Here is a 13,283-nt window from a genome sequence, read left to right on the forward strand (position 1 = left end):
TTAAAAAAGTGCAGTTTTTTGTCATCTCAAAGAACCTTGATTGTAGGCGGGACCAATAATATTCCACCAATTACAAGCAGGACAATGGCCGCTGGACCAATCACAATTCGCAACACTATGGCATGCATTTTGTGTGCCGCATGTTCTCCATGTGAGAATATTCAACTCCACAGGTTCCCTGGCTGCAGGCAGTAATCAATGCGTTGTGTAGGAATTTATTAAACGGTATTGACTTTGCTTACACGTTAATATGAAGAGAAAAACTACACAGTCAGCTGGGGATCTGGGAAAAGAGGTTTGATGTTTAAGTTTTTTTAATATGTATAGATCTTGTTCTGTTTTAGTCATCAAGTACCAGTCTGTATGATGACTTTAAGTATTTTTCCTGCCTCTGCATAATTACAGTGGACTCATTCAGTAGACAGGACTTAAAAGGCTTGGAAATCGTGTAGCAGTTATACTTCTATAGGTTTACATTAACATTAACCTCTGTTGATGCTTGTGCTCTTCTCACAACGTGTTCCGACTACATCATAGATGGAAACATTGAACCCTGAGAACGAAGAGGAAACTGTAAAGAAACTCAAAGGATCCAAAAAGAAAGCAAGTGCATTGCTCAAAGAGGATGGTGTACTTCGCCCAATTAAACTCTCTAAAGGAGAGTTGTACAAAGCCCCTACTGTGGAGGAGCTCAACCAGCTGAAGGAGGCAGAGAGTCTGTTTCACTGCAGTCTGCTCAAAATGCAGGTTAGTACAGAATTTAGGTCCCTTTGAAGGTTGTATTGTTATTTTAGATCAAGAATTTGCAGCGAAAATAGATGGAATACAATTTTAAGTTGTGGTTTTAAAAATATGAAAACATTAATCAGTTGAGAATATTTATTTGGTCCTAGTATCAAATGTCAGCTAATTGACCTGGTCTGCATATCATCTGTTCCCAACACAGCTATTACAAAAGTGTTTTATGGCTAAATACTTAGCTTTTTGTAAAACCCATGAATATCCACCTATGAGAACATTATTGAGACAATTGGTGCATATTGGACACGATTCTTTCTGTTGGTCTCTCAAACATGCTTGGTATCTGTTAATACACTGTCATTGCAAACAAATTAAAATGAAAATGCATCATATGGTATTTCAGCTTTTTGTATTATTTAAAAAACATTTGGTTGGAACATAGTTGACAGATGGATGCTGTTACAAATTTGAGACTGATCTGGTCTTGCATGTATCATCAATATGACCTTATCATGCTCAGTGTAGCTCATGCTCATCTCCCTCAGATGGAGGAACTGCTGAAAGAGGTGTCACTGAGTGAGCGCAGGAAGAAACAGATGGATTCCTTCATACAGCAAATCACTGATCTTCTGAAATCTGTGCCTGAAACTCCAGTGGTGGAGGTTAGGACCCAGTGTATAGAGCTCTGCTCATCTTAGCCAGGTTTTACAATTATAGTCTTCATCTTGTGATTTTATTCACTAAAGATGCTTTATGTTTTATTGTTTAGCTGTCAGACTTGTCTTGGTTATCAGAGTCGGGAATTGATGTCCCATTCATCCTGGTTCCTGAGGAGACTAAGGGCAAGTTCCACATGGAGCCACCTGACTCTGTGGACCTGATTGGGAGTTACCCTCTGGGAACTTGCATCAAACCAAGAGTTTCTGTTGATCTGGCTGTCACGATTCCTGCTGTAAGTGGTAGCTCCTGTAAAGATCCTGAGGAACTTCCTTTTAAAAGGATTTTGTTTCTTCTATTTGTTAGATGATTCATAGGTAACAATATTGGTGTATGTGTGTGTGTGTGTGTGTGTGTGTGTGTGTGTATATATATATATATATATATATATATATATATATATATATATATATATATATATATATATATATATATATATATATATTAATTACACTTTGTATTCTAGCTAGAGCTATTCCAGTGAATAAACTCTAAATATGTACTGCCATTATACCTTATACAGTGAATATATATTTATCATGTTGCTGTTCTTAAAATTTGATGCTAACCTGCTCTAGGTCTCAAAATAAAGGGGTGATTGCGATGATTATTTCAGATTCAGTTAAATATGGTTACATTGCTTTTTTCTCGCAGAGTATCCTGCACCCGATGGATGGAATAAACCAGCGGTACTCTCGAAAGCGAGCTCTTTTTCTTGCAGGACTAGCACAGCACATTTCCACCTCTCCATTAGTGGGCCCACTGCATTATTCATGCCTCCATGGCAACCGCCTCCGCCCTCTCCTGCTTGTCACACCTTCAGGTAGGATCTTTCCTCTTCGTCCTATGCTAGTAAAGAGAATACTATGGATGTTTGTTTCCCTGAAGTAATGTCAGAAAGCATCTATTAATTGTTCGCACTTTTCTTTGGATGAAATCTAAATTTCATGGCACGGAAGCCTTTTTTATTGCCACATTTGCATTAGAGCAAGGTGGAATTCTTGGTGGTTGGGGTTCGAGCTATGGAGATGATAAACATATAGTCAGACAAACTTTGTTGATCCCTTGGGGGAAATTGGGTTACAGATGAATAATACTAAAATTTTACACAGATCTTCTGAAACACCCAAATTAAAGAAGGATTCAAAAAGAGAAATAACAATGATAATACATTTAAAAAAAAAGAACAAAAATGAGTCAATTATGTCTCTGATAACATGTATAACACAAACACCATGTACAGATGGTTGTGTGTTGGTCTGTCACACAGAGACGAGCTGTTATACAGTGTCACGCTGAAAGGTTAGAAGAAATTTCCCGAACAGTCTTTTAGCAAATGAGCTTTCAGGTGTTTGACCTGTTTTGATTAGAGCCGGGTATTCTGTAGACCAAAGTAAGGTAATTAACAACTTAAACATTAAAGCATGTTATAGGAAGCCGTCTGTGTCTCTGTAGGTAAGGACAGCAACAGCATCTTATTGAGGATTCACGCCATCCCACCTCCGGACTTCCTCAAACCAAGTCGCTTCCATCCTCAGAAAAACAACGTCCGGACAGCCTGGTATACCAGCCAAAATGCTGAGCAAGGTGAACTTATGAGAATGAATCAGTATGTTTATTTACTTTAAACCTTTAAAATTTTGTTGGGATTGATTTTGTTTTTTGTTTTTTTAGAAAGCAGTGAGCCTCCTACTCCTCAGTATAACAGTACTGTACTAGGGGATCACCTCCCTCGCTCACACCTGCAGTTTCTCAGCGCACACTCTGATCAGTGTCCTGCCTTTCGAGATGGTGTTGCTCTGCTCAAAGTGTGGCTCAGACAAAGGGAGCTAGATCAGGTGAGTAGTGTGTGTGCGTGCGCACATGTGGTTTAGCCTCATTTTACTCTTTGATAAGATTTATGTTGAAATCGTTTTGTCTGAAGTGTGTTTTGCATGGTTTTTTAGGGTGCTGGATGTTTTGGAGGGTTCTTAGCCTCCATGCTGCTGGCTTACCTGCTGTCCACACATAAAGTGGGGAAAACCATGAATGCCTACCAGCTGCTCCGAAACGCACTGCATTTCTTGGGTAAGAATGCGCTTACTAAAAGTTAAATGTTTCTTCTGACATGACATTGGCACGGTTTTGGTCAAATTAGATTCAGTGAAGGTTGATTGTTATATTAACATAAATGGTAATAAAAAGTAAATGGCAGAGAAACTAATGTGTTTATTAAACTAAAATTCAAGAATATTATTTGTCACATAGATATACAGTACACAACTTGCAGTGAAATGAAAACTGGGCACTATGCATATAGATAAATGATATTTAGTAAGAAACTAAGTTAAAAAAAATAAAAGGAATAAAAAGTATCAAAAGAATATAATGTAGAGTATACAATATGTAATAACACATGATAGTAGTACATTGTAAATTACAGCACAGTGAAAAGCTCATTTTGGGTATACATACTGTATATAAATTATTTTTTTTTAATGAATTAATTTTTTTAATGAAATTTATTTATTTTTTAGTTATAAATAATACCCTGGCTTGTAAAGGTTAAAGGCCTTGTTCAAGTACCCAACAGTTAAAGTTTGAGTCACCATTGCCATGCTACTAGTATTTCACATGCTGTTTGCAAATCACTGCTAATGGTGTGTTACTGATGTGGAGATCAAATCGTTAGGGTGTTTATCTACAGTCTGTCCTAGAAAGAAATCAGCCCCAGCCTCGCATCTAGATATCATTTTGCATATTTCTGCTCTGCTTATATTTGTCTGAAAACAACAAAGAATTTGATCATTTTTTTCCTTGAAAAGTCAAGCATGGTGATGCTTGCTCATTTATACCAGCCTTTCTTGATTCCATTTACATTATTGGGGCAGTGAAATCCCAGAACTGTCATTACTCTTAGAGCAACTATAGGAACTAATCTTTTTCCCCCTCTTTAGCTTCCACAGACCTGACTGAGAATGGAATTACTTTGGCAAAAAACCCAGATTCCAAAGCGGTAAGCGATCATCCCTTAATATTTTGATCGATATTTAATATTTTTTTCTTTGAAGTAATTGCCTTTCTCCTTCATCATTAGCCTTCACTGCATGAGTTCCACAGTGCTTTCCAAGTGGTGTTTGTGGATCCCTCTGGCCACCTTAACATGTGTGCAGACATGACTGCATGCACCTACAAACAGGTCGGCTTCAGGAGTGCTTCATTCTGAATGTTTCATATGTATTGTGTCAAGAAAATTGCCTTCATGTTATTGATCATTTAAAGCTTTCTGATTTGTTCCCAGGTTCAGCATGAGGCATCTCTGTCCCTCAAGTTCTGGGATGATCCTACACTAGATGGCTTCCAGACTCTTCTTATGACCCCCAAACCCATGATCAGGACATATGACAATGTCTATCAGTGAGTGTCCCACCATTTCATGTCATCTCTGGAGCTTCTCTAGTGTTAATTGTTGATTTTGACTATGTTGAATTTTTTTTTTCGGTACAAGTTAAAGCATCTGTTTTGTTTCCTCAGACTGACAGATTTGGTAAAAATGCAAGCCTCCTGTAAAAAGCTCAGTCTCCTCAGCAGTCTCATGGACTACAGTGGGAACTACATTCTTGCTGTGCTTCCCTTCATCTTGTCTCTTCTGCAGCGAGGACTCGGGGACAGGATCCACCTTCTAGTTCACTCACTCTCTCCAGACCCTGAAGTAAGGACATAACCACTAAGCATGAACATTTGTTTGTAGCGGATATGTTTAATTTTTTTTCTTTTTTTTTTCTTTTGAGATTTTCTGCATAAAGAGCACAAACAGTCCGACAGATTATTGTATTTTCTTTAATTGTTCATTTTTTCTCTCTGTTTGTATATGCCACACAAGTACCACTTTGACAAGTACCAAATGTAATTTCCATGTAACACAAGTCTCCATCAGTGAACTGCTGATTACTTCAACAAGATAGACTTCATGTTATAATTAGACTGAATATCCTTTGTTATGCAGTTGCATTTATTGACCATATAGTATACAGTTATAGAAGGGAAATTATAACCCTCTCTGCTGTCACACAGATGAGGATGGGTTTTCTTCTGTGTCTGGTTCCTCTCAAGGTTTCTTCATCATATCACCTCAGGGTGGTTTTCCTCACCACAATCACTTCTGGCTTGCTCATTTATAATTTATAACTTGATTTTATATATTTCAAAAAGTTAAAGCTACTTCACAGCAATTTTTATTGTTAAAGCTGCTATACAAATAAAATTGAATATAACTTAACATTTTGTTATGTGCATAACCATAGAGCAGCAACCATACTGATCATTTCAATGTTCATGTTTTGTTTTATATAGTGGCCAGTGTACAGTGAGCCCCCGATGCACAAGGACCAGTCGCCGGTGTCTGTTGGCCTGCTACTGAACCCTGAGCGTGCCCTCTCTGTTCTGGATAGAGGACCTGCAGCAGATAGCCCTGAGGTAAAATAATAAAATCGTTCTTTCAGTCTTTGTTAAATAAAACCTTTTACAGAAGGTAACCCTTAGCTCTTGTGCAGGCGGCTGAGTTCCGGCAGTTGTGGGGTTCTCGTTCAGAGCTGAGGCGCTTTCAGGATGGAGCCATAACTGAGGCAGTGCTTTGGTCTGGATCCTCCACCTGCCAGAGGAGGCATGTCCTGCTGGAGATCATCACCCACCTACTGGAACTGTAAGACCACAGCACCATAACAGCAGAAGGAGATTTTATTTTTTTCAACAAAGTTAATTATTTTTTCTCTTTCTTTAGTCATGCAGATATACCAGAGTCGGGTATCTGGTTTGTTGGAGGACAAATGGATGATGTCATTAAACTTGAAAGAGAGGTATGATATATGTTTGTTAATCATATGAAGATTATGGAATCCTTCACTCATTTATGGACAGATGGCTCAGTGGGTCTATAGATGAATTCACTGATGGATGAATTCCTTGATTGGCAGATAGTTTTGTTGATTAATTGATCAACAGTTTTGTTGATCAATTCAAAACAATAATTTTGTTGATCAATACATAGGTTTGTTAATGGATGTATTGATGGATTTAAAGATTGGTGGATTCCACCATAATGTGAATGGTGCATGGTGTCTTTGATGGATGGATTGTTGCATGTATGGATGGTTATGTCTATGGGTGGGTGTACAAGCTGAGAGAGAGCGAGTGTGAGAACACCAATTTACTGGAAACATAATTAACATTATTAACTACTAGTATTAAAAACTATTCATTGCAATCAGAGAAAATACAAGCGTAAATAATTTAAACTTGTGTTAAAATGTATTATAGGGTATTATAACGTTACTGATACTACTAATAATGATGATATTGACAAATATGCAGCCTTCTTTGAAATATCGCATGTGTCATGTCAGTTTTAGGAAGCTTGTTCACTTTATAATTGCTGTTTTCTAGGAGTGCAGTACAGGAGAAGAGGAGAGTCTGAAGGTGGTGCAGTGCTTTGATGATCTAAGCAGAAAGCTGTGGCAGCTGGAAGGACTGCCTCTGTCCATCACCTCAGTGCAGGGTGCTCACCCAGCACTCAGATACACACAGGTTACTACATGCTTACACCTCTGCATTTCAGCTCATACTACAGTCTTGTAAGTACAAGCACTTCCACTGCTTGGTTTTTATTGTCTTGTTCGTCTACAGGTGTTTCCTCCTGTCCCAGTAAAGCTGGCCTACTCCTATTTTGAAAGAGAGAAGACTTCACGTGCTTTGGTTCCACACGAGGCCAAGCCCTGTCCTTATTACATCACTCCTATAAAAGGTAGGCCAGATATTTTATATCTGTCAGTTCTGAATACATAATGCCAGTGATTTTAGCCTGGTTCAGAAAAGGTACTGCAGATTAGTAACTGCTACATTTCACCTTATGGATTAACAAACATTATGGATTGTACAGAAAGCAGCACAGAATAATTAACACTCTTCCCCTGCAGTTTTAAAAATCTGTAATCATCTAACCAGTGATTACTAAAGCTCCATGTTTACATTTAAATTTACATTCACAGCATTTGGCAGATGCCCTTATCCAGTGAAAAAGTGCTTAAGACTCTAACATTGAATGCATGAGCTCTGGTTCACTAGGCTACAGACTTAAGATACCATGTGTCGAAATCACTGTTCAAAAATGTATTTATTTTTTTATTTTCAAATATATGCGCACACAAGTTCTAGTTGAAGTGTTTCATGAATAAATAGCTCTTCAACCATCATTTGAAAATAGCCAGTGACTCAGCTGTCCGGACCTCCTAGAGGAAGTTCATTCCACCACCTTGGTGCCAGAACAGTCTTGTTCTGTTCTGAGAAACCCCGAGTCTTGTTGCTTGCGTTCATAGGTAGACCTGCCAGCAGTGAGTTGCAGTAGTTCAGTCTTGCGATGACAAGAGACTTAACAAGTACCTGAGCAGCCTGTGTGGACAAAAATGTTATAGAGAAGTAACCGACATGAGCTTTTCACATTTGCAACATGCGAGGACAAGGACAGTAAATTGTTCATGGTTACGCCAAGGTTGCAAGCTGTGACTGAAGGGAAGATCCGATCGTTATGCAGAGATATTGCAAGATCATGACCTGGAGATGAATCACCTGAGATGATCGGATCAGTAGGATTCAGCTTCCGCTGATGAGTCTGCCATATCTGCCAGACATGCTGAGAACAGAAGCAGTGGTATCTGAGGTTGGGAAAGAGAAGATAAGTTGTCATCTGTATCATAGTATCTAAGTGTCATCGGCATAGCAGACTTCACCAAGAGTGAGTATACAGGGAGAAAAGAAGAGGACTAAGTACTAAGCCCTGTGGGACACCAGTGGAGAGTCTGCATGGAACAGATGTCACACCCCTCCTTCCATGTAGGAAGCAAACCATTCCCACGATGATCCGCAAATCTCAAGACTCCTGAGGGTACACAAGAGAATCTTGTGGTTGACTGTATCAAACGCTGCTGAACGGTTGATACAGGACGGTTGATACAAGCTGATGAGGACGGATGACAGCTTGGCTGATCTAGCAGCATGCAGTTTCTCAGAGATGTCCAAAAGGGTTGTATGTAAAAGGGTTGAATGTGCTGCTTTAAAGCCAGACTGGTTGGGATCTTGGAGGTTGTTTTGTGAGAGATAGACAGACAGTTGATTATAGACAATGCGTTCAAGAATTTTTAAAATAAAAGAGAGCGAGTGGAGGTTGTGGCGGGTAAGAGAGAGGGGGTGAGAGTTAGTTTTAGGTAGTATAGGGAGAGTCATGGTGAAGGATACCAGGTCATGATCGGAGATGTGCAATGTCTGTAGCAGGGGATGGACGGGTGAAATCAGGTCCAGGACATTACCTCCTTTGCGTGTGGGGACGTAGCTGTTGAGCCATCAGGGCGAAGGAGTCCAAAAGAGTCAGGAGGGAATAAGATTGAAGCTTGTCAGAGATGAGGTTGACCTCGCCAAGCACGGTCAGAGGGGTGCTGTCAGAGGGAAAGCACTGAGCAGTGTGTCCATTTTTTCCAGGAAGTCTCCTATGCCCCTTTTCCACCGAGGCAGGTCGAGTGCTGGTTCGGAGCCAGAGGCCAAAGCACCGGCTCTGAACCAGGAAAAGTGGTTCTTAAGTAGCACCAAAACGTTGCTGGTCTAGACTTAAGAACCGCTTGCGTTAGGAGCTGGGGGCGGGGCTACTGTTAGCGCGTTTGACAATGTACCTTAAGTATACTGTTTAATACATTACCGCGATATGATACATTATCAGCACACATGATAGTATATAGCTACATGCTAAGACAAATTTTTTTTCTGTGTTAACACTAAAATAACGTTATGTACTTTCTCAATTTATGTACTTTATCAATCGTTATGTACTTTAACAACCTCCGTTTATACAGATTACATGGAGCTGCACATACACGTTTTATTCGCCGCGTTTGGATGCCAATGTACGGTCACAAAGCCATGAGCATTAACAGTAAAGCAACATCCGCCAATGTTGTTGTGTTTGTGTTTGCCGCTGCTGCGCTAACGTTGCTGGGACACGTGACACGTATAGAGTGACGTCACACTCGGCGATGTGATAGCTCTCTAGCCGGTGGAAAGGCAAACCGGTTCTTAGAAGGTTCGCCAGTGGAACCAACTTTGAACCAGCACTAATGCTAGCTCTGAACCAGCACCCGGTTCTTTCCGGTGGAAAAGAGGCAATAGGGGACCAGAAGGGTGCTAGATAATGATGAGAAGGTTGATTGGAGTGGTAACTGAAAGGGCATGAAATTTAAAAGGAGATGGTTTTTATTTATGGATTTTTATTAATATCAAAGAGTTTATATAATCTTATAATATTAGATTATAATAAGGCGATGCTTAATATGATGATATTAGAATTTTAACGGGTCCAGGCAGACCCGTCACTCGGTCCGGATCCGGATCGCGGTCCGCCATTTGGTGATGCCCGCTTTAGAGAGATACTTGGAGGGATACTTACAAACCTTCAATTTAAATGAGTAAGCCCTGCCCACAATTCACACCTTAAGGGAGACTGAAACTATTAAGAACTACTAAGCAAAGACCAACACTATAAGATCAACAATGCTATAGAATATACCAAAATTCAAATCACACTACTCTAGAACAAAGTGAGTTAAAGCACACAATGTTTGAGCAACAGACTAGTTCATATTTTATAGTGGAAATGCACCTAAAGAATGAGTGCCTACAGAGCTACAGGTTTTATATGTATCTGTTTGTTTTTCATTCATGCTCAGTGATCTGTCACATGGAAGGTAGTGGAAAGTGGCCTAGTGACAGTTTGGCAATCCGGCATATTAAAGCAGCCTTCCACATCCGGCTTGGGGAGCTACTCAAAAATCAGCACGGCTACACTTTCCGGCCCTCACCTACACACCTGGACGTGTGGAAGGTAATGTGTGTTTTGTGTTGTATTTTTATTATTATATATTTTTGCTATTATAAAATTTTTGTTGTTGTTGATGTAATTTTTCACCTTTGAGATTTTAATTATATGCAAAGATACTGTAAAGGCTGTTGTAAGAATAATCTTTCATCTTGTTACTAAAACTAGGATATACCTTTTTAAATGCAATTTAAAGAAAATGAAACTTAAATCCATCAAACACAACCTGCACCTTTTAATATTTACATTTTTTTGTATGAAACAATAAATTTAAGGCGACAAATGAAAGTTTCATTAAATTGTATGAACTACAATGACTTAGAGTTTATTTTTTTGGACTTGTGCAGGATGGACTGGTGTTCCGCATCCAGGTAGCATATCACCGAGAGCCACAGATGCTGAGAGAAAGTGTGACTGCTGACGGCATGCTGGTTCAGCGAGATAACGCAGAGGCACAGGCATTAGAGCTCGAGACCCAACACAAACCCTTCCTCACCAGCACCCTGCATGGGTACACATCACAATCACACCATTGTAGTTCTTGTCAGATGTTCATAAAGACTTGATGTTAACACATGCCTAAGCTTTTCTTACCAAACACTATGCATTGTGTCATCCAAACAAGAAAATAAGACGTCATATAAAGTCCCTTGTATGCGTTTTTTGTGTCAGTCTGCAGCAGCAGCAGCCATGTTTCAGCGCAGTGTGCCGTCTGGCCAAACGCTGGCTGGCTGCACAGCTCTTCAGTGCAGATATAACAGAGGAGGCAGCTGATCTTCTGGTAGCTTCAATCTTCCTACATCCGGCTCCCTTCACCCCACCAAGGTAGTTTCACATTTCACATATACTTTCCTGTTTCTCCATATTCTGGTTTTGACTGAAGGTGATGTAGATCACCTTTTTCCTCAGTTCTCCCCAGGTTGGTTTTCTCCGCTTCCTTCACCTACTGTCCACTTTTGACTGGAAGAACAACCCTCTGGTGGTCAACCTCAATTGCAAACTCACAGGTCAGCACCAGAAAACACCAGGTTCACTCATTTGTTGTATGGCTATAGTTTATAATTTGTTGTTTTTTTTTTCACCTTCTCTCTGCTGTAGCTTCTGACTACACCGAAATCAAAAACCACTTCCTGGCATCGAGAGATTCTTTGCCTGTTATGTTTATCGCCACTCCCAATGAAAAGAATGTCTTTGTTTGGACCAAAGAAGGACCTTCAGTTCAGGTTTCTAAACACAACATTAGGAATGCATATGTAATGTTAGATATAGTGGTAATTACTTTTTGGAATTTTGCTATAGTGTAGCTCTAATTGTTTATTTTTTTCTGGCCCAGAAATGAGCATAACCCCACAGTCAGAACAGAGTGACTCAGCTCTGCAACCTTAAAACACAGCTTGCATTTTAAAACATATATCAGGGCTCTTCAGGGACTTATCCATGTGTGTGTGTATACATATCAAACATCACAATAATGGGGCTAAAGAGTAAAAAGAAAAGTGTATCGTTACCATTGGTTAACTGTAGGACGGCACCCAGGTGTTTTGTCTAAAATTGATCAATAACGGCAGTTTCAGCCTCTTTTCTTAAAAAGAAATGATGCAGATATTATGCAAAAACGGAGTGCGAGATCAATCAGTTCTACAATACCTCTTTTATCCGTAGATTCTACAGCGTGTCGTGTTGGTTGCTGCAGAAAGCCTGCGTGTACTGGAGGCCCAGCTCATCAACTCCAGCCTAAAACAAGACATCCGGGTTAGTGTCATCGCTTGTAATGTAAAGCATTGATTCTATCTAATTGATCAGAGATTAGTATAGAGTAATGTGTTTGTGTTTTAGGTGGCATTTCGTCCCCCACTGGACATCTATGATGTTCTGATTCACCTCAGACCTCAGCAGGTCCCCTTGCTGTCCAGAGCTGTTGATCCTCAGACCATCGGTCGACAAGGCACCCTGGATGGGGATGCAGCAAGCTCAGGAGGGGCTTTCCCTGTCGTGGACTTTGATCCTGTAAAATTGTATCTGTCTGAGCTCAGGGTTGGTTCCTTATAGTCCTTTATGTTTCATGGCAGATTTGGTTCAACAACCAAGTATCAGTGTTAAGGTTCTGATAAACCAAAACAACTGCTGGATGTTGTTTTAGAAGTGTATATTGCATTAACGTTTCGACCCTTCATGGCTCCAAAAGATGATGTTAACATGGTAATGAATGGATTCATTCATTCCATTAATAATTCTTCTTTACACTCATGACCTGTCACAAGTACTCTGGTATTGGTTCTACTTTTGAACCAAGGAAGTGTTCTCTTTAACTGAATACATTACGTTTCTATGTTCTGTCAGGATGCTTACGGAGATCTGGCACTATTTTTTTGTGACCCCTATGGAGGAACTGTGATTGCAGTGATGTGGAAACCCAAAGCTTTTCAGCCACAGCCATTCAAGGTTAGTCAGAATTCCATTTCACTCTGTAAGACATGTAGTAATACTGTCTGTTACAGTAGCCCTCTTTCTGCCCTCCTTTAGACTTCTCTGATGAATGCCAGACGAGTAGAAGTGACTGAAGACATGGCCACTACTGTCCCTAACATAGAGGCCATCGTGCAGGATTTCCGTATCATTGGGGAGGGCCTGGTCCACAAGGTGGAACTAAGGACTGAGAGATGGGTTGTCTGAATTGAGAAGATTTTTCAAAAGATCATATGTGTGCCATTTTTAAAAAGGACATTATCTTTTATGTATATTTCAAGTTATTTGAGCTACAGTTAAGAGAATGAGTAAACGTGGATTTTTATGAAAAGATGTTCAGTAAAAAATAATGATGTTATGTGTTGATTTTTATTCATTTTTAATAAGACCAGCAAATCTAACTGTGTGGTGCTTCAGGTTTAACTGTACCAGAGAAAATATGTATAGGAATCGATAAATGAAACAA

At 39.7% G+C, this 13,283-nt stretch overlaps 1 protein-coding gene across 1 annotated transcript; it reads left to right on the top strand.

The window, feature by feature from the left end:
- Positions 1-115: 115 nt before the first annotated feature.
- On the top strand, positions 116-13,175 carry nol6 (nucleolar protein 6 (RNA-associated)). The gene is made up of 26 exons (XM_027145615.2): positions 116-295; positions 538-747; positions 1,287-1,403; positions 1,511-1,693; positions 2,113-2,281; positions 2,914-3,045; positions 3,133-3,296; positions 3,405-3,525; positions 4,395-4,453; positions 4,535-4,636; positions 4,739-4,854; positions 4,972-5,149; positions 5,791-5,913; positions 5,991-6,139; positions 6,218-6,293; positions 6,880-7,020; positions 7,120-7,237; positions 10,203-10,357; positions 10,699-10,862; positions 11,024-11,176; positions 11,261-11,358; positions 11,450-11,574; positions 12,014-12,103; positions 12,188-12,385; positions 12,692-12,793; positions 12,875-13,175. Exons 1-26 carry the CDS (start codon positions 251-253, stop codon positions 13,022-13,024), a joined length of 3,438 nt encoding a protein of 1,145 aa, XP_027001416.1. The 5' UTR covers positions 116-250; the 3' UTR covers positions 13,025-13,175.
- The last annotated feature ends 108 nt before the right edge of the window (positions 13,176-13,283 follow it).

The sequence above is a fragment of the Tachysurus fulvidraco genome, chromosome 9 (genome assembly GCF_022655615.1).
Source record: "Tachysurus fulvidraco isolate hzauxx_2018 chromosome 9, HZAU_PFXX_2.0, whole genome shotgun sequence".
Classification (NCBI taxonomy): Eukaryota; Metazoa; Chordata; class Actinopteri; order Siluriformes; family Bagridae; genus Tachysurus; species Tachysurus fulvidraco.